Source organism: Stegostoma tigrinum, chromosome 6 (assembly GCF_030684315.1).
Source record: "Stegostoma tigrinum isolate sSteTig4 chromosome 6, sSteTig4.hap1, whole genome shotgun sequence".
NCBI lineage: Eukaryota > Metazoa > Chordata > Chondrichthyes > Orectolobiformes > Stegostomatidae > Stegostoma > Stegostoma tigrinum.
Window position 1 is genome coordinate 84,520,528 of NC_081359.1, and position 22,331 is coordinate 84,542,858.

Here is a 22,331-nt window from a genome sequence, read left to right on the forward strand (position 1 = left end):
AAATAATCAGAGAGTTAGATAGGGTGGATAGGGGGAGCCTTTTTCCTAGGATTATGACGGCGAGCTCGAGGGGGCATAGCTTTAAATTGAGGGGTGAAAGATATAGGACAGATGTCAGAGGTAGTTTCTTTAGTCAGAGAGTAGTAAGGGAATGGAACGCTTTGCCTGCAACGGTAGTAGATTTGCCAACTTTAGGTACATTTAAGTCGTCATTGGACAAGCACATGGACGTAGATGGAATAGTGTAAGTTAGATGGGCTTGAGATCGGTATGACGGGTCGGCACAACATCGAGGGCCGAAGGGCCTGTACTGTGCTGTAATATTCTATAAATACAGTGGAGTCTGAAGCAATTATCTTTGACCTTCTGTCACAATCTCCCACCATAAATTCCAACCATTTCATTGCTTGACCTGGACTCAGCTTCACTTTTATGCATATAAAGAATCTATATCTTTTAACCTCACTTTCACAAAGACCATACACATCCATCTTGGTAATATTGCTCATCCTCATCATTACCTCAGCTTAACTGCTATTGAAATCCTTAGTTCTGCTCATCAACTGCTAACTTTGACTACTTAAATACTACCCTGGTTAGCCTCCCAGCTTCCATACTCCTAGATGAGTTGATCAAATGCTTTGTGTTGCATATCCTTATTCACAGCAGGTTTGTGTTCACAGACTTAAATTGACTCCTAAATCCAGTAACATTGCAATTTTCAAACTTCTCACTGTCACATTCAAATGCCTCCATGATCCTCTCAATATTAACATTTTCCAGTGCTACAATCCTCTAAGAAATCTGTGTTTCTCCAACCATGGAGTCCATCTACACATTTCCATTTCCTTCATTCCACCTTTGTTAGCTATGCTTTCAGTCATCGAGACACCAAACTATTATATTTCCCCCCTCAATCTCTGTCTCTCCTCTATTATCTCTTTTAAGATCTTCTTCAAAACTTGTCTAGTGGACCAAGCTATTAGTTATCAGTCCTAATATCTCCTTACTTGGCTCAGCACCAACTTTGGTTTAGGTGCACTGACAGGCACTTTAGAATGCTTACCTACTTCAAAGGCACTATATAAAAGCAAGATTTTGTCATTAACTCATTAAAATAAACACGTTAATGCCTTAGACATTCATCTGCTGATACTGACAAAAAAAACAGGGAAATGCCCAAACCAGAAAGAATGTGCACCGTACATACCCACGAAATGGAGGAAAACCACAAAGCAGAATGTAAGTAATCACACCAGCAGCCCAGATGTCCACTTTCAGACCATAGCTTTGAAGAAAAATCCATATTAGACACATTAGAAATGTATGTGTAAAGTGTAAGCAAGCCCTGAACTCAATTTGCATAATATGAATTACTATAAGATTCATGCATAGTTATCACAGGGAAAACGCTCCATTATAATTAAGAGAAACCATGCAGTATCCTAACGAATAATGATGCCTTTGTCTCTCAGTTAGGGAACTATCACTCTAAGATAATACGAAAGTTGTTTTGATGACTTGGTTGATGTTTTATTAGCCTCCAGTCAGGTAAATAGCTAGAATTCTAAATAAAAGTGATGTAATCCATCTCTTCAAAGAAGAATTACTGACTTGAGGCTTAAAAATCATCATAATGCTAAAGCAGCAATGCAATAAGTTAAAGGTGCTCTCACTTCACTTCTGTGATATGAATGAACAGAAGTCAACAGATGTTTCACAAGCTATAGATGAAAAGAGCTCTGCTGTGTTATCTCAAAACACAAATCTCTACTTAAATTGGCAATAAGGTTGCCACAAGAAGCTTGTATGTACAACAGAAATGGCTCACAGTTGAAAAAGGGAATACCTTTTTGAGGTTTGTTAAGGATGTTTTCAACCTACAGCAGAGAGGCTGTTAACTTAAGTAAACTCTGACCTGAGACCTACCACCAGGTTTTAAATAATAAATATTCTATTTCACACACTATATTTGTTAAGCATAGAAAATTTGCCAGAAGCTTTTAAGAATAAGTGCAATAACTTGAGTTGTTAGTAGGGTTGCAACAAGCATGTTTAAGTTACAAATAAATATCCCCACGTATGAATTAGATCAGCAACCACTGATTAATATTCTAGAACAAAATTTAAAACATATTTCTACCGCCTATGTATCAAGAAAAATGTCTTCTTTTATCTAAGAGAATTTCTGTTCATGCACCGTGCTTTGGCATCTATTCCATCACACAGAAGGCACTCATAGCTGATTCACAGATTACAGGTCCTGTATACACATCAAAGAACTGCCACCGACACTGATACAAGTAAACTGTCCTCCATGTGCACTGTAAATTTGAAACAGAACTTTTCTGATGACCTCAGTAGGTAAAGACAAAACCTGACATAGCACCAAAATGCTTTTATATTGTATGAGGACCTCAATTAAGCATAGGGGGTTACCAATTTGTGTGTCTCCCACAGTCAACCGCAAACTAAATGTAAATAGACTGGGACACACTAAGGCCATCTGACAGGTGGGCCCATTTGTGCCTTTGTAGCGAGTCAGCACCTTTAACTGGCTGCAGCCAGTACGTGAAGTCTGTTCAGGAACCTGGTAGCCCTGATGCATTATAAGGAAACTTTGTACTAAAGCACAAGATCTAGTCTCAGTTCCTAAATCTGTATTGAGTGAGTCCATTGCACAGGAGCAACCAGAGCTGACACCACCACACCTGGGCTCACAGCAGACAAAATAATCCAGGCTTGCTTGTGATGTTCTGCATGATTGCATGGCCTATCACATCTTTATTTAGGTTTTTAGATAAAATATACATGAAATATGTAATTGAGATACCAGAGGACAGCCAGAAGAAGTGACTTCAGGAAAAAAAAACAAGAAAAGAACTTTGAATTCACAAAAGAAGAATAATAATATAAACAATAATAACAAAAAAAGGGATTTGCAACAGATAATAACATGGTGAGTATATTTAGTAATACGATACCCAGTTTCAGCAATTATTTCTGGAGCTACGTATGTAGGTGTTCCACAGACAGTGTATAAAGGCCCATCTACTACTGTGGCAAGGCCAAAATCCCCTAATTTCAGAGATTTGCTTCCATCCTGATGTTCATAAACCTGTTGTGAAGAAATGTAAAAAAAAAAATCAGTCAATGTAACTGCTTATTGCCAAAGTAATGGCTCTCCAGTGCACATCAGGTGATGAGCACTATATTGATGGGAATATTAATTCAATGTATTGTTTAACTTGGTATGGATTGATTCATTGTCTTTGTATTCTAGATTTTGGGTCAATAGACCAATGTGGTAATGGTGACAGTTGCCTGTAACTATGATATTTCCATGTAGAGTCTGTTGCTAGTACAAATTTACAAGGTTATAACATGGTCTAACTTCCCCAGATTTTGGAAGTCAGTCCTTAACAAAATCTTACAGGAGGGGAGATAGCTGGTGATTTAAATGGCCAGCTACCCTCTGTAAATCACAAGTGCATGATCCAGGCTGACTCCATTCTGCCTCTTTGAAAGGGGAAGTGCAATTAAATGCAATCAATGCATGCATGTAGCTCAGATTTTCACAATTTTCCTTAATGTCTTTAGATATTTGCTTTGAGAGTTACTGCTCAGTCTTTTATTAATGTATTATTCTCGGCTCAATATAATATTAGAGCTTACTCCTCTGTTCTCTGATTCACAAGAACAACCTAATAATAACATTTAAAATGCACACTAATCAAAATCTGGTATTTAAAAAAAATTGCCCAACTGTGAAACCGTGGATCCATTTTCAAGTATCATTAAATCACACTCTACTTCTCGTAACTATCTAGCTTAATTGTTCCCTGGTGTTAGAAGAAATAATAAGCATTTGTTATCCTTAACAACTAATTTGAGACATCATTACCCAATAATTAGTCACTGTTCAAAATACCACCTTGCTTTATTTCTTTCGGCCTTAAAGGAATCATCAGTTCCGAGGCTGCACGTGGCTGAGCACAAAGGTCAAAAAGCATAAGTTGCCAAAGCAGCACATGCTTGAAAAATGAGAATGTGAATTAAGAAGTGAGAAAACAGTATATTTTTGTCAATGCTTTGCATGCAGCAGACTTAAAGACGTGAATTGTGAATGACTATATTGTGGCTTCCCTTAAAAGAATTTTTAAACCTATCCTGTTTCCAACCTTTGACAGCAGCAATGTATCACAAATTGGCACTTTTACAGTGCTGTTGATGCAGCAAAATACCCTGAGTTAATTCGCAAAGTAGACCCCAAGAAAGGAGTTGGAATAAATATACAGGTTAGTGGAGCCTGGCTGAAGGGATGGGGACTGACTTTACTCTGTGCAAGTGAATGCATCTTGAGTGATTCAAAATTAGGCCCATAGTTTAGGGGAAGGGTTAAAATGTGCCAATAGTGCAATAGATGTTGATCTATGGAACAATGCCCCAAGTTCCATGAATAAATAAAACAGCATAACCTAACATTATAAGTGGTACAAGAACCAATTCAGCATTCTTGAGATTTTAAAAAACTAACAAATTTATCTCCTATGATTAAAAATCCACAATAAACTGCACATCTCAAGCAAAAACAATAAACACAAGAGATATACAGGCCCTGAGCCTTATTCCCAGGTCAAGAATGCAGAAATGGGGAGAATTTTCCAGCCCTGCAAACCTGACCTTTTAAAAACAACTGCCCAATCTTCCTAATGGTTATTTGATTTGGGGGAATTGGAAGTGCTAAAGAAGATGCCTGAGGGAGAAGGAGGATTAGTAAAAAGCCTGCCCGGGGACTCGGTCACTCTGTCCGAAGTTTAAAAATTAAGACAAAGAGATAAAACATCCCTCTTGCCCTCAACTCCCTTACTACCCACACCCCTATACAACTGAACCAATGACACCCAATGTCGCATGGCACCCCCATAGCCTCCATATTAATCAATGCCACCTAATCACCCCTTGTTCTTTATAGCCCAATGCCATCTTAGTACAAACTCATACCAACCCTGATCCCTCCATTTATCATTATTTCCCCTTTCATCTACCATGCTAATACACCTAGTGTCCATCATAGGCAGAATTCAGGATCTGTGTAGAAATGGAAAAAAAAATTCAATTAAATAAAATGAGTATTGCAGACATTGCTATATTGAGAAATCCACACCCATTTGTGAAGATATATTTATATATTTGAATTCTTTCACCTCAATTAATAATAATTTATACGATAAAACTTTTCATTCAAGTGTAACAGACATTGGAATTCAAATTCCCACATCAAGGGCTCAAAACCATCTCTAGCCATCAACCAAACTCAAATGAAAGGCATCCTCTAGTGATAGTGGGTTCTTCAGAAATCACACATGTTCCACTATTCTAGTAATGGGAATCCTCAGGTTAATTTCAACAGACAGATTGAAATAGAAACCAATCTTTTGTTTTAAAACTTTCCAGACAGTTACTTGACTGACTGACAGTCCCAATAAACTAATGTGTTTTTTTGCCCACAAGCATATCCACTATGAATAATCTCAAAGGGTATGTGACCTGTCCAAAAGGAGCAACTCACTTCTCTCCAAGTGGGCTTTACCTTCCTGAAATGTGTTATGCGACCAGAGCCAAAGGGTACCTTTTCCTAGCCTGCTCAAAAAATTTACAAGGTTAAAACATGGTCTAACTTCCTCAGATTTTGGATGTCAGTCCTTAACAAAATCCTACAGGAGGGGAGGAGCTGATTATTTAAATGGCCAGCCGCTCTCTGTAAATCACAAGTGCATGATCCAGGCTGACTCCACTCTGCCCCTTTAGAACATAGAACATAGAACAGTACAGCACAGAACAGGCCCTTCAGCCCACGATGTTGTGCCGACCATTGATCCTTATGTATGCACCCTCAAATTTCTGTGACCATATGCATGTCCAGCAGTCTCTTAAATGACCCCAATGACCTTGCTTCCACAACTGCTGCTGGCAATGCATTCCATACCTCTGACATCCCCTCTATACTTTCCTCCAACCAGCTTAAAACTATGACCCCTCGTGTTAGCCATTTCTGCCCCGGGAAATAGTCTCTGGCTATCAACTCTATCTATGCCTCTCATTATCTTGTATACCTCAATTAGGTCCCCTCTCCTCCTCCTTTTCTCCAATGAAAAAAGTCCGAGCTCAGTCAAACTCTCTTCATAAGATAAGCCCTCCAGTCCAGGCAGCATCCTGGTAAACCTCCTCTGAACCCTCTTCAAAGCATCCACATCTTTCCTATAATAGGGCGACCAGAACTGGATGCAGTATTCCAAGTGCAGTCTAACCAAAGTTTTATAGAGCTGCAACAAGATCTCACGACTCTTAAACTCAATCCCCCTGTTAATGAAAGCCAAAACACCATAAGCTTTCTTCACAACCCTGTCCACTTGAGTGGCCATTTTAAGGGATCTATGTATCTGCACACCAAGATCCCTCTGTTCCTCCACACTGCCAAGAATCCTATCCTTGATCCTGTACTCAGCTTTCAAATTCGACCTTCCAAAATGCATCACCTCGCATTTATCCAGGTTGAACTCCATCTGCCACCTCTCAGCCCATCCCTGCATCCTGTCAATGTCCCGCTGCAGCCTACAACAGCCCTCTATACTGTCAACGACACCTCCAACCTTTGTGTCGTCTGCAAACTTGCTGACCCATCCTTCAACGAAAGGGGAATCACAGTTTTTGGGTGTAGGACAGAGAGTCTTCAACTACTTCCTCCACTTCAGGGAACATCTCTTACATGGCAAAAATCTGGGAAACATTTGTAGACTATTGGATGAGGTCAGCTTTGAAACCTACAAACACCTCCATCCAAGAGGACAAGGGCAGCAGAGACATGGGATCAACACTGTCTCCAAGTTCTTCTCCAAGCCACTCTCATCCAGATTTGGAAATATATTGCCATTCCTTCAGAAAACCGCCCCGAACAGTTTTTTTTAACAGCACATGAACTACAATGGTTCTAGAAGTCATGTTAACACCGCCATCTTCTCAAGGGCAAGTAGGCAAACACTGGCCCAGGCAGTGATGCCGTTATCCCACAAGTGAATAAAACAATAAGTAGAATATTAAGCTCAAATTTAAGCAAGTACGAGTCAAAATGCATTTTGAGTTAGCTGACAATTGAGAGCAGCAAAGTTGAATGTCTGAGATTGGGAAAGGCATTTCTGGTGCTTAGGTTAAGTCCTGAAAATAAGCCTGGCAATTGAGATAATTCTGGGCAGACGATTGATGCAGACATAGTCTAAGGACTCATGCCTGTATGGACATATTCCTGAGATAGAATGGAACTTACAAATATCAAGCTCCAGTAAACAAGCAGGAATCACCAACCTCAAAAACGTTTAGAAAAGGTATTTTCAATTGTTACCTTTCTTTTATATAGAGCAAACTTTATTTTAACCAGCACCTCATCAAGTTGCTTTCTTGATAAATTGGCAAAAGTTATATACCTCAAATAATGTGATCTACTGTAATATCTGAATATTTATGCTGCAGATAAAGTATAACAGTGTGTTTTTACAGTTAGTTTAGCTTTCGTAGCAGGGATAATGCTTGAATCTATCATTAAGGAAGAAATAGCAAGACATCAGGATATATATTGTCCCATTTGGAACACCCAGCATAGGCTCATGAAGGGCAGGTCATGTTTAACTAATTTGGTGGAATTCTTTGAGGACATTACTTGCATGGTGAGCAATGGGGAAACTGTGGATGTGGTGTATCTGGATTTCCAGAAGGCATTTGACAATGTGCCACACCAAAGGCTGCTACATAAGATAAAGTTGCATGACATTACAGGTAATGTACGGGCATGGATATAGGATTGGTTGATCAATAGAAAGCAAAGAGTAGGGGTAAATGGGTGTTTTTCTTGTTGGCAGTCAGTGCCTAGTGATATGCCTCAGTGATCAGTGTTGGGACCTCAATTGTTTACAATTTACATAGATGATTTAGAGTTGGGGGCTAAGTATGATGTGTCAAAATTTGCAGATGACACTAAGGTGAGTGGTAGAGCAAAGTGTGCAGAAGACACTGAAAGTCTGCAGAGGGATATAGATAGTCTAAGTGAGCGGAAAAAGGTCTGGCAGATGGAGTACAATGTTGATAAGTGTGAGGTCATCCATTTTGGTAGGAATAACAGCAAAATGGACTATGTTTTAAATGGTAAAAAATTGCAGCATGCTGCTGTGCAAAGGGACTCGGGTGTCCTTGTGTATGAATCGCGGAAGGTGGAATTGCAGGTGCAGCAGGTAATTAAAAAGACAAATGGAATTTTGTCTGCCATTGCTCGAGGGATGGAGTTTAAAAACAGGGAGGCTATGCTGCAGCTGCATGGGGTCCTGGTGAGGCCACACCTGGAGTACTGTGTGCAGTTTTGGTCTCCTTACTTGAGAAGGGATATACTAGCACTGGAGAGGGTGCAGAGGAGATTCACTCAGTTGATTCCAGAGTTGAGAGGGTTGGATTATGAGGAGAGACAGGGTAGACTGGGCTTATACTCATTGGAATTCAGAAGAATGATGGGAGATCTTATAGAAGCATATAAGATTATGAGGGGAATAGATAAGGTGGAGGCAGGGAGGTTGTTTCCGCTAGCAGGTGAAACTAGGTCTAGAGGGCATTGCCTCAAAATAAAGGGAAGCAGATGTAAGACTGAGGTCAGGAGGAACTTCTTCACACAAAGGGTTGTGAATCTGTGGAATTCCCTGCCCAGTGAAGCAGTTGAAGCTACCTCACTGAATGCTTTTAAGGCAAGGCTAGGTAAATTTTTGAACAGTAAAGGAATTAAGGGTTATGGTGAGTGGGCAGCTAAGTGGAGCTGAGTCTCAAAGATTAGCCATGATCTTATTAAATGGTTGGGCAGGCTCGAGGGGGCCAGATGGCCTACTCCTGCTCCTAGTTCTTATGTTCTGAGGTACATTGATTTTAGGAGGTGTACTGATGTTTTTACATAGATTTATTGAGGATATTGGTGTCTTAAAGCTTCACTTGGTCAGGGTTTACTGGGGTTATCTCTTGATTATTTGGAATAATTGAACAACCACACATGCCAGGTCCCATTGGTACTGGTTAATAAAAGGTTTGCTGTACATTGTATTGGGAACAAAGCTTTAAACTGAATTTTGGAAAATTTGTTGATTTTTGTCATGAATTATGCCTTTGTTTTAGAGGTTTATGGTGTTAGCAACCATTTTTCTTATGTTTCCCTGCAAAATAAGTCAACAATCCAAAGATTCTTTACAAGCTCATTAGTTTATTTTTTTTTCAATGCTAATTGGCCCCTGTTTACTATTTACTGGTTTTGCATTGGTAGTTTTAATGTCTATAATAACTATTAGCAATTATCATATCTAACTTGCTGAAGTGTAGGTCTTGGCTCAGTAGTCTACATATTCTCTCGTCTAGCTTAGAAATTTATGCACTCAAGCATAAAATCAAGAATAATGCATCACTGCTGGATAAAAGGAGTGCTGCACTATTAGAAATGCCTTTTCAAATATATGTGATCATCTCAAGGTAGAATAGCTGGGTTAATCTTCTAATATCTTGACCAATATGTATCTGTAAAGCACACTGACCCAGATATTCCGGTGGACAAAAAGTCATTGGAGTAACACAGACTAGAATTGTGCAACTTTCCAAATATTGACTGGGAACACTATAGTTCGAGTACTATAGATGGGTCAGTTTTTGTCCAGTGTGTGCAGGAGGGCTTCCTGACACAGTATGTAGATAGGCCAACAAGGGGCGAAGCCACTTTAGATTCGGTACTGGGTAATGAGCCTGGCCAGGTGTTAGATTTGGAAGTAGGTGAGCACTTTGGTGATAGCGATCACAATTCTGTTATGTTTACTTTAGTGATAGGTGTATACCACTGGGCAAGAGTTATAGCTGGGGGAAAGGCAATTACGATGAGTTTAGGCAAGATTTATGGAGCATAGGATGGGGAAGGAAACTGCAAGGGATGGGCACATTAGAAATGTGGAGCTTATTCAAGGAAAAGCTCCTGTGTGTCCTACATAAGTATGTACCTGTCAGGCAGGGAGGAAGCTGTAGAGTGCGGGAGCCGTGGTTTACGAAGGAGGTGGAATCTCTGGTCAAGAGGAAGAAGAAGGTTTATGTTAGGATGAGATGTGAAGGCTCAGTTAGGGCACTTGAGGGCTACGAGGTAGCCAGGAAAGACCTAAAGAGAGAGCTCAGAAGAGCCAGGAGGAGACATGAGAATTTGTTGGCGGATAGGATCAGGGTAAACCCGAAGGCTTTCTATAGGTATTTAAGGAATAAAAGAATGACGAAAGTAAGATTAGGCCCAATCAAGGATAGTAGTGCTAAGTTGTGTGTGGAGTGAGATGAGATAGGGGAAGGGCTAAATGAATATTTTTCAACAGTATTCACTCTAGAAAACGATAATGTTGTCGAGGAGAATACTGAGATACAGGCTACTAGACTAGGTGGGATTGAGATTCACAAGGAAGAGGTATTAGAAATCCTTCAGACGGTAAAGATAGATAAGTCCCCTGGGCCAGATGGGATTTATCCTCGGATCCTCTGGGAAGCCAGGGAGGAGATTGCTGAGCCTTTGGCATTGATCTTTAACTCGTCATTGTCTACAGGAATAGTGCCAGATGACTGGAGGATAGCAAATGTGGTTCCCCTGTTCAAGAAGGGGAGTAGAGACAACCCTGGTAATTATAGACCAGTGAGCCTTACCTCAGTTGTTGGTAAAGTGTTGGAAAAGGTTATAAGGGATAGGATTTATAATCATCTAGAAAAGAATAAATTGATTAGGGATAGTCAGCACGGTTTTGTGAAGGGAACGTCGAGCCTCACAAAACTTATTGAGTTCTTTGAGAAGGTGACCAAACAGGTGGATGAGATTAAACCGGTTGATGTGGTGTATATGGAATTCAGCAAGGCATTCGATAAGGTTCCCCACAATAGGCTATTGTACAAAATGCAGAGGAATGGAATTGTGGGAGATACAGCAGTTTGGATCAGAAATTGGCTTGCTGAAAGAAGACAGAGGGTGGTAGTTGATGGGAAATGTTCATCCTGGAGACCAGTTACTAGTGGTGTACCGCAAGGGTCGGTGTTGGGTCCACTGCTGTTTGTCATTTTTATAAATGACCTGGATGAGGGTGTAGAAGGATCGGTTAGTAAATTTACAGATGACACTAAGGTCGGTGGAGTTGTGGATAGTGACGAAGGATGCTGTAGGTTGCAGAGAGACATAGATAAGCTGCAGAGCTGGGCTGAGAGGTGGCAAATGGAGTTTAATGCAGACAAGTGTGAGGTGATGCACTTTGGTAGGAGTAACCAGAAGGCAAAGTACTGGGCTAATGGTAAGATTCTTAGTAGTGTAGATGAGCAGAGAGATCTCGGTGTCCATGTACACAGATCCTTGAATGTTGCGACCCAGGTTGACAGGGCTGTTAAGAAGGCATACGGTGTTTTAGCTTTTATTAATAGAGGGATCGAGTTTCGGAACCAAGAGGTTATGGTGAAGCTGTGCAAAACTCTGGTGTGGCCGCACTTGGAGTATTGTGTACAGTTCTGGTCACCGCATTATAAGAAGGATGTGGAAGCTTTGGAAAGGGTGCAGAGGAGATTTACTTGGATGTTGCCTGGTATAGAGGGAAGGTCTTACGAGGAAAGGCTGACGGACTTGAGGCTGTTTTCATTAGAGAGAAGAAGGTTGAGAGGTGACTTAATTGAAACATATAAAATAATCAGAGGGCTAGATAGGGTGGATAGGGAGAGCCTTTTTCCTAGGATGGTGACAGTGAGCACAAGGGGGCATAGCTTTAAATTGAGGGGTGAAAGATATAGGACAGATGTCAGAGGTAGTTTCTTTACTCAGAGAGTAGTAAGGGAATGGAACGCTTTGCCTGCAACGGTAGTAGCTTCGCCAACTTTAGGTACATTTAAGTCGCCGTTGGATAAGCATATGGACGTAGATGGAATAGTGTAGGTTAGATGGGCTTGAGATCAGTATGACAGGTCGGCACAACATCGAGGGCCGAAGGGCCTGTACTGTGCTGTAATGTTCTATGTTCTATGTTCATCAGGACCATATGAAATCCCAGATGCACAACTCTGGAAATTGCCTGGAAAACTGAATATTCTGATGGGAAATTCCTCTCTCTCTGGAGAGCTCTGAAAAAAAACAAATAAAGTCATCTTCCAGGTATTCCAGTGGCCATGCAGGCAGTTTTGTTTAGGAGTGGCAGTCTCAGGGCATATTAGGGGTCTCTTTTGGCAGTGGCTTCCAGCCAGTATTCTGGTAGCCTGGCGTGGAAGTCTTTTCCCAGAATGGTGGTCTTGTCCCAGCTGCATCTCTAGAATATTCTATCATTCCTTCAACAGTTTTCCGCAAGACCAGGAGCTGCTAAATGAACTGTGATGAACTTTGTCTTCACTTTACTTTTTTTGAATTATTATGTACGACTTGTGTCATTGAAGTAGCGTCTGTGGTGGGAAAGTTTATAAAACCTTTCACTGTGCTTTTCATGTAAATGTACATATGACGATACATTTGTATTCTATTCTAAAGTCAGATACTTTGGTGGGTTACACTTCAGTTAAGTGACCCAGGAAAGGTTAAGATGATAAAAACAAAAATCCAGTCTAACTCCCGGGTAACTAGTAAACTGACCAACCCGCTTCACTCAGCTCACCATGCATCTACACAACTATACATCACCACCTGGCACCCTGAGACCCTAACTCGTGCCAACCTAAACTAACAATTACATACATAGCCCTTCACAGCCATTGTCAAAGGGGCTGGCCATGCTGTTGAATATTTAAACCTCAGGATGCAGCTCATTAATTGCTGTAAAAGGAGGTGCAGCCTCATCTCTTCCAATCTGAGGGGAACTATTTGATTTCAAGTAAGCTCAACATTTTTGAAGCACACAGCATCAGAATTGCTAGTTAGAAATGTGGAGTTCAGCGCTAACAGAAAGAAAGACATGGAGCGTCAATCTGACAGTAATTGTCACTCCAAGTAATATTCAGGCCGTTATCTGATCAGTGAAATAATGTTGCTTGGACAATCACGTCGTGTTTAAACTGGCTGCTACGTTTTCCAGCATTATGCTAGTTAATGCTCTTCACATTGCATTTTATTATATCATACCTCCTTCCTTTCAAAGTTTTGTTATATAGTCAGTTGTGATGTTTTGCTATTTTTGTTTGAGCCAATTAGGTGAAAGCATGTCATATACTTTTTAACATTTTGGTTGACATAGGAGAAGTCCAGTCTGTGTATTTATAGTTCTGATGTTGACAAGTTCATCAGAAGCTCTGCTTAAGATGACTAACTGCTTCCTATAGTAGTTACCATATTTTACTCTAAGTAATAACAAAAATGAACATGGCTTTTTGTTGAAATTGTGTTATTCTTTAAATATGCAATTCATTACCTATCAAATCTCCATTCTATAGACTCAGGCCTATGTCTGTAATTAGCATATTACATTGTGGTAATCCATATCCAAGCCTTGGAACTACTTGCTTCATTAGTACATTAATGTTCCTATTTTTCTCTAATCATTAATATTTCTCAACTAATAAAACTTTTACATAGTACTACACAACACTTCCTGTGGAGAGAAAAGCCTTAAGCATATTTTAGAAAATGTCAAATGAATTCCATTGCAAATGTTCACCTCCTGACACACAAGGCACCACGTACTTGAAAGAAAGGTGATTGTATTGAAAACAAAGATTACTGCTGCAGTTATATATGAAGTGCTACAGAATAGTAAATATAATCTTCAAAACATTTGGGACGGTATAAATTATTTCGAATTGTAAATCTTCAGGAAATCAGTAACTCAGATGGATTGCTGTCAAGGTTCCTGATTGAACCTTTTGTGAATACCATTTTCAAACTTGTCGTAAATTCAGAGATAAAGTGACCACGAGGTTTTTAGATTGTCATACTGTCAATGGATGTAGAAATGATGAAGGAAATAGTATTTTGTCGCCTCCAGGTTAGCTTCATCGATTTTGAGGAGAGAACATAGCTGAACAATTTTCCGCTGGTAGATGACCATGCAGTATTTGTGCTGAAACAGCTTGTTTAGGGCTGAGGGTAGTTCCAAAGCACAAGTCTTTGGTATTATTGCCAGAATGTTGTCAAAGTCCAAAGCCTTTGCAATAACCAATGCTTTCAGCCATTTCTTGTTACCAACTGAATTAATGAAATTGATTGTAGACTGAGATGCAGCTTTCCCTCTCATTTTCTTTCCAGTTACATTGCCCTCCAAGGTCTACACACAGCAGTGACTTCTGGAACTGTAAGTGAATGTTGTGATTCGTGTGCTGACAGCAATTAACATGTGCAGAACTTGTTGTTGAGATGATCAGCCACTCAGCACTTTTGGCTGTAAATGCTTGCAAATGTTTTAAATCTAATTTCTGCCATAATGAGCTGGGTTTCCTCATTGTTGAGGATGGAATATCTGTCAAACCTCCACCTCTAATCAATTGGTTCATTGACCACCACCATTCAAACCTGTATGCAGCAGACTACCATGCTTTGACCTGATCTATCCGTTGCAGTCACCTCATTCCCAAACATTGCCTCACCACTCCCAATAGACACTCCTTCACAGGCTGCAATTCCATCCCTGAGAACTCAGCCAACTTGATCAGTAGTGGTGTTGCCAAACCACTACTGTGAACATTGAAGTGAACCATCAAGAGTAAATTCTATGCCCATGCCATCCTCAATGTTTTGTGGAAGTGATGTTCACCAGGTAAAATGTGACAGCTGCTGAAATCTGAGCTGCCTCCATGAAAGCTCTACTTCACTTTTAAGTCCATAATGCCATCATTTAATAGGAAATGAATTTTGATGCCTGCTTCCCACCCCTGCCCTTGCGAAAATATCTGGGGGTGTAAACGGAATTGCGAATCCTAGATCAGTGGCATATTTTCTGGTGCCACCTTCATTTGGTTCTAAAAGAACCATTAAAAGTTTGTCTGTCAGAACTTGCCAATATTTTGTCAAATGATACATGATGACTGCTATATCCACTGACAAAGGCAGACAAAGTTTATTTTTATATAAATTCTTAGATTGTGGACGTTGATATTCATCTTCCATCTCTAGTTGCTTGAGAAGGTGGTGGTGCGTCTTTTTGAGTAACTTCAACAGAAGTTAACATTTAACCAATACACTTGTAGCACTGAGGTCACTTATAAGCCAGGCCAGGTTAAAAGTACGAGCCTGGCAGATGTCATGAAGAGGGATTTCCTTTGTTTTTATTTCTGATATAATTATTAAATACAACTGACAATTCATGACTTACCAATAATGATGGATAATTCCCAAGATCAAACAAGCCACTCATTCCCCATTTCACTGGTTCTTCTTTCTCATATTATTTCAGGGTGCTGCATTATAGTTGTTGAGTTGTCATGATAAGCAATTAATTAACTGTATTGTTTTTACATTATAACTTACCAGTAGATTCTCTGGTTTGATGTCCCTGTGTACGATGTTAAGGCTATGCAGGTATTTGATAGCACTGGCCAAATTGTACAACATTCCACTGGCATCACGCTCTGTGTACTTATTGGTGGAAGTAATGGCATCAAAAAGATCTCCACCCTGAAGAGAAATAGCACTTCATAAATATTTGTCATGTATACTCCCTATCAAACAGAATAAAGAAGTTATTTCTACTGCTTTCAAATTCTTGGAAATAATATTGCATTCTTATATGGAAGATGTTTAATTAATTTAAGATCCTTTACAAAAAAATAGAATTAAATGCAATTAAAACAGAATATTTTCTCAATCAATGAACAAATCAACTAATCACACAGTTTCTTTGCGGCGAAGAGTTAATAAAGATTTCTTGTTTTAAGCAAGAAAATGCCTTTTTTGTCTGAACTTGTAAGTCCATACAATACAACTGGAGGACGGAACATGACAACAATTATTCTTAAGGACTTATTTCATTCTGTGACTCATGTCTCAAAAAAATGTTCTGACCTTGACAAGTTCCATGACTAGATAAAGTTCACTTGGTGTATCCATTTCTTCAATTAAAAGAACAATATTTGGATGTTTAACTCTTCGTAAGATGGACACTTCATTTTGAATCATATGCTCCTGTCAGAGGCACAAGAAGCAGTTTCTTAGTCCAATATTTTCAAGGTTGACATGCTTTTCCTGACAAAATCAAAGCAATCAAAAATAATGCTTAGATGCTGTAAATGACCTCTTATCATACACAGCAACATAAAGGCAATTATATATTTTCCACAGTTGTACAGTAGTTGTACAAACCTAGTTGCCATTTTGTTTGCTGAAGCTTCCATCTTAGAGAAAATTTATTGGCTTCTGGGGATGGCACAGTGGCTAGCGTTGCTGCTTCACTGCGCCAGAGAACTGGGCTCAATTCAACCCTTAGTGACTGTCTGTGTGGAGCTGGCACATTCTCCCCATGTCTGCACGGGTTTGCTCCAGGTGCTCCAGTTTCCTCCTACAGTCCGAAGATGTGCAGGTTAGGTGGACTGGCCATGCTAAATTGCTCATAGTGTCGAGGGATGGTCAGGCTAGGTGGATTAGCCATGGAAAATGCAGGGTTACAGGGATAGAGTGGGGTGTGGGTCTGGATGGGATGCTCTTCAGAGGGTCAGTGTAAACTTGATGGACCAAATGGCCTGTTTCCACACTGTAGAGATTCTATAATTCTGCAGATGTCCAGAAAAATAACTGGGCTGCAAATACTTACCAACAACAACAATACATTTAGATTAATACCAAATGTGTTAAGATTCACAAATGATTTCTTTGACATTTTAAAATAGAGGGAATATGTAGAAAGGTTCGGGATTTAGGACTTGCATGATGTAGAATTGGCATTGCTGACAATAAAGTGCAGACGTTGTGGTAGTCTGGAACATCTTAACTTTTTAAACAAAAACAGTGCTGGAGAAACTCAACAGGTCTGGCAGCATCTGTAGAGAGAAAAACAGAGTTAAAGTTTTGAGTTTAGTGATCCTTAGTAAGAATTGAAAATAGCTAGGAAAGGGTGGAAATGGGGCTTAGAGTGAAAGGGAAAGAGAGGGAGAGAAAATGAGAGAGAGCGAGAGAAAGGATTGGCAAACAAAGAGATTGCTGATGATAGGCTGAGAGAGGGAGAAATGCTAAGTAGAACGCTAACACCAAGAAATGTAAATGGTTTAAAATGGTTGGCTATGCTGGAACACCCAATATAAGACAGTGCCTAGGGGTGGGAGGGAAGTGTAACAAACATAGAGGAAGGTGTACACATTCTGAAATTGCTAAACTCAATGTTGAAAACCTGTAAGGTAACTAAGTGGAAGGTGGCGTATTGTTCCTTTGAACATCACTGGAGCATTGCAGCAGGCCTGAGGCAGAAATGTTGGTATGGGACCTTGGTGGAATGGTGATATGGCAAGCAGCTAGAAACTCTGGGTTGTTTTTATATACAGAATGTAGGTGTTGTACAAAGCGGACACCCAGTCTGCATTTTATCTCTCCAAAGTACAAAAGACGATATTGCGAAATCTTCAGTGGAGGGAAAAAGAGGACATTTTTGAGGCCTCCTGTGGAAGCTGGTATTGTCAGAAAAATTATGATGGAGACAGACAGACAGGGAGAATGGAATGGAATCCCTGCAGGAAGCAGAATGTGAGGCTGTACAGTCAAAGTTATCGATGTACTGGAGAAAGAGTTGTGGGAAGGAACCGGAGTAAGACTGGAACAAGGAATGTTTCACGCAGCCCACAAAGAGACAGGTGTATACAGAGACCCTTGGGCCACATAGCCAAGAAAGTGAGAGGAATTAAAGACAAAGTTGTTCAAAGTGAGGACAAGCTCGGCCAGGCGGAGGACAATGGTGGTGGACAGGGATGGCTCAGGGCATCTCTCAAGAAAGAAACGGACAGCCTTCGGACTGTCTTGATGCAGGATGTATGTGTAGGGGGGACTGCACATCCATGGTGGAACTGAGGTGGCTGGTGCTGCCAAACTGGAAATTTTGAAGCCAACGTAAATCATCAAACAAACTGTGGATGTAAGTGCGAAGCTGCTGTTCGAGGGGAAAGAAAATCAAGAGCAGGAAGTAATAGGTTCCACGGGATGGGAACAGGATAAAACAATGGGTCTTCTTGGGCAGTCCTGTTTATGGGTTTTGGAAAGAAGGTAGGAGAGGGCTGTGTGGGACTGGGGAACTATGAGTTGGGAAACTGTAGAAGGGTGGTGGGGAGAACCACAGATGAGATGAAGTAAGTGATAGTCATGAAAACAAGACCTTGGTGTTCGATGGTGGGTTCATGATCCAAAGGGGTTTTGGAAGAGGTGACTGAGACCCTGCACTCAACCTCCACAATGTAGAAGTCAGTCCACCAGACAGCAACAGTACCACCTTTGTCAGCAATTTCTTACTTCTGAGTTATTTTCTCTTGTTCAGACTACTAATTTGGAATTTACATATTTGATACACAATACGTACAGTCGTACTTCCTGATAGATTTTTTCTACTATCTACACGTAATTGAAAGATGTTATTTTATCATTATATTTACTTCTTTAAAGTTTTGGTTACCAAGTGCTTCTTTCCCATTTTCTTTCAACTTTCAGCTGGAAGTGTACTGTAGCCAGCAACATTTTCTCAGAGTAGACAGCAGAAGCCATATTATTTGTGCAGTACTTGTATTTTGACATGTCTTGCTTCATTCTAAGATTGAATAGTCTCCTGTCTCACTATTAGAAACATTATTATTTATCTATCAAGGACATGCATAAATATAGACAAATCAATGCTGAGATTCAAATCATAAGCCTAACAGACCCAGTGAGTGTCCCTTATATAAAACACCATAAATGTTCCAGAGATTTACAATTCTAGCTTCTACCAGGATTTGAATAAAAAATTCTTCCAGTACTCACTTTGCCTCTACACTTGCTTTTATTAATAATTTTCAAAGCATATTCTCTACTAGTTGACCTAAAGAAAGAAAACATCATTAAAAATGAAAGCATAGCACAAATGTCAATTGGAGAAGTTATTTTAATTTGTTGTACATTTTCTTTAAATTAATATCTGTTAGATTAATAACATTTATATAGAATAGTTAAGTGATTGCTATTGACTGACATGGACTTAGTGGGCAAAGGGCCTTTCTTGCGGTGTAGATCTCTCTTACCCTAATCTTCAGATGGTACAAGTATTTGATAAGTATGTACACATGTATTCAAAGTCATGATATATCCATTACAATACTAATTTGAGTTAAAACTGAATGGAAGTTTTACCATGTGGATGCACAGTGTCTGCGAGACAGAAGCTGCCTGTATTTCCCCTATCCTCGTTACTTGCATAGTCCATTCTATTCACAGATATTTCTCCAGGATGTGCTTTGTGTACCAGCATCAGGGAGATAACTGCCAATCAATTTCAGATGTACACATAGCTCTAAGATTACATATTCCGACCATTGCTGGAATAGCTACATTTTTCAATTCAACTGCAGGGAAGAGGGAAACAGAACCTAAAACATGTTCCTCACCAGATAGGTCTGTGAGCTGGGTGCACCACGCATGCCCTCAGGCAGACCATCCAGGTCATGTGGCCAAAGGTGGGTCTCTACATCAACTACCTTCAGCATCCCCTATAGTGGGGCCCCATCTGATGAATGAAGAAGATTCTCACATAGGAGGCTAAAAATGCCTCACTGTGTTTTACTAAGTATATTTAGGCATACCTACAAAGAGCAGAGATCTAATATTATTTGATTCCTCCAGTGCTTTATATCCCAAGTGCAATGTTCTGGAAAATACCCTCTTAATATTTCTGCTCAAAAAGTTAATGACTACTTGAACATTTTTACATACAAACCTTTCTATACATTCTTTCACAATTGCAAAATTTCCATCACCGATAGTTCTTCCAACTTTGTAACGTTCAGCTATGGATGCTGGTACTTGGAACGTTTCCTCGACAAGTTCTGCAAGAATGAATATTAGTTAAAGTTAAGACCATATCACAAAAACTAAGTCTTTATGTAAAGATAAATTAATATTGGTTATATTTGTGGGAAATACTCAGTACCTTCTTTTTTATTGTAGGTTTATGTTAATAGGGTTAACGTGTTTGATAGAATAAGTACCAGAGGAATGTCATATGTTCCGCCAACCCACTAATATCAACAACAATAATTTCTAAGCTAAGTGGTTTAAAATGCAAAATATTCAGTTTTAGGTGAGTAGTATTTACTTTCGGTAAAATGCTAGTGTCTCTGTTATAGAGATGCACATTCATTCTAAAAAATACATTGTGCAAATAAATCATTCTACCTGATTCATTTGAATTGCAAAGTTATTACAACACCATACAGTGTAAAGCTGTAGCAATTGTAAATCAGGAAAAGATATTTACTAGATATAAATAGAGAAACACCATGAGTAGCAAAAACTGAATATCGGAATTTTCACAAGAAAGACCACCAGCGCCATGAGCACTAAGACCAGTTAGCCAAACATTTGTAATTGGGAAGATGCTGAAATTGAGTAGTTGGAACCGGCAGGAGGGGACTTCTTAAAAAATGAATACAACCAGGCCAAGCCATAGTAGGAATAAAAGTAAAATGCAGACGTTGGAGACAAAACACAGTACGTCAGCTTTTGTGCTCCTGAGATGCTGCTTGGCCTGCTGTGTTCATCCAGCCTCACATTTTATTATCTTGGAATCTCCAGCATCTGCAGTTCCCATTATCTCTGGGAACAAAAGGTTCATTTATAGGTTGCCAAACTATAATGTGTATTGCCACAGGGATCAATCCCAGGGCCTCAACTATTGATGATCTATGTAAATAATTTGATGAATGGACCTGACATATTGTAGCCAGATTTACTGATATTGCAAAGATAGGTAAGAACAGTAAGTTGTGGAGAGGAAATGATGAGTTTGCCTGGGGATATAGATAAAAATGCATGCAAAAATTTGGTAGATGGAGGAAAGTGTGAGGTCATTCACTTTGGCAGGAAGTATTGAAAATGGAATATTACTTAAATGGAGAAATATTGAAGAGCGCTGAGGTGGAAAGGTGTTGTAAATAAATCACAAAAAGTTAGCATGCAGGTACAGCAAGCAATTTGGAAGACAAATGGAATTCTGGCATTTACTATGTTGCAGATGTGGTATAAAGATAGTTAAGTCTTACCACAACTATACAGTGCATTGGTCAGACCAACCTAGAATACTGTGTGCAGTCTAGATCTGCTTACTTAAGGAGATGTAAACTTGCATTCAGAGAATATACATGATGTTGAATAATGAGATGAAGGCATTGTCTTGTGAGGAAAGGTTGAGTGGTTTGGGCCTATATTCTTTGAAGTTGAGAAGAACTAGAAGAATTTAAAAACTGAATTATGAGTGGTCTTGAAGGATAGATGCTGTTTACCTCATAGTGTAATTTAGAACTAGGAGATTCAGCTTAAAAACAAGGGGTATTCCATTTGAGAGATGGAAGGATTTTTTCACTCAGAAGATTATCAATCATTGGAATTCTCTTGCATAAAGCAGTGGAGGATGCACCACAGAATATATTCAAGACAGTGTTAGATTTTTGATCAGTAATGTAGTCAAGGCTTATATCGGGGGGTGTAAAGGTGGGAAAGTGGAGTTTAGGCCACATCAGATCAGCCACAATCTTATTGAGAAGGCAATGATTGAGTGATATTAATGCTGGTCTGTTAATCCAGAGACCAAAGTAATGTTCTGGGGACCGCGATTCAAATCTCGCCATGGCAGATGGTGGAATTTGAATTCAATAAATATCTGAAATTAAGAATCTAATGATGACCACGAATCCGTTGTTGATTTATGGAAAACCCCGTTTGATTCACTTCTACTCTTCAGGGCAAGAAACTGCCATCCTTAACTGGTCTGGCATACATGTGACACCAGACCCAGAGCAAAGTGGTTCACTCTTAACTGCTCTCTGGACAATTAAGGATGGGCAATAAATGCTGGCCAGACCATCCATGAATGATTTAAAAGAATGACTGACCAGACTAAAGGAGCTGAATAACCTATAAGTTCTGCAATTACTAACAATCTCACTTGCAGGGAGTAAGTAAGCAAGTTAAATATTATGATGAAACAGTCCTTATAAACAACCACCAATTTATAAGTCAAGTTTTCCAAACTTCTGGAGACATGATGGTTTGGGGAAGCAGAAACTGCTGGATCAGAAGGTAGTGCCTTCCCCCACTCACCTGTTTAATTCAATATATGTGCTTTACC

General features: G+C 39.7%; 1 protein-coding gene across 4 annotated transcripts in view; it reads right to left on the reverse strand.

Annotated features, from left to right (window-relative positions):
• Nucleotides 1–22,331, reverse strand: part of dclk1a (doublecortin-like kinase 1a) — a 336,010-nt gene that overhangs the window by 59,209 nt on the left and 254,470 nt on the right. For all 4 annotated transcript variants that reach the window (XM_048532917.2, XM_048532921.2, XM_048532918.2 and 1 more), the window contains 6 exons: nt 19,923–20,031; nt 18,974–19,031; nt 16,046–16,165; nt 15,512–15,658; nt 2,985–3,118; nt 1,211–1,288 (listed from right to left, as the gene is read on the reverse strand). In XM_048532917.2, coding sequence (XP_048388874.1) covers nt 1,211–1,288; nt 2,985–3,118; nt 15,512–15,658; nt 16,046–16,165; nt 18,974–19,031; nt 19,923–20,031 — 646 coding nt within the window. The remainder of the gene's footprint in view (nt 1–1,210; nt 1,289–2,984; nt 3,119–15,511; nt 15,659–16,045; nt 16,166–18,973; nt 19,032–19,922; nt 20,032–22,331) is intronic.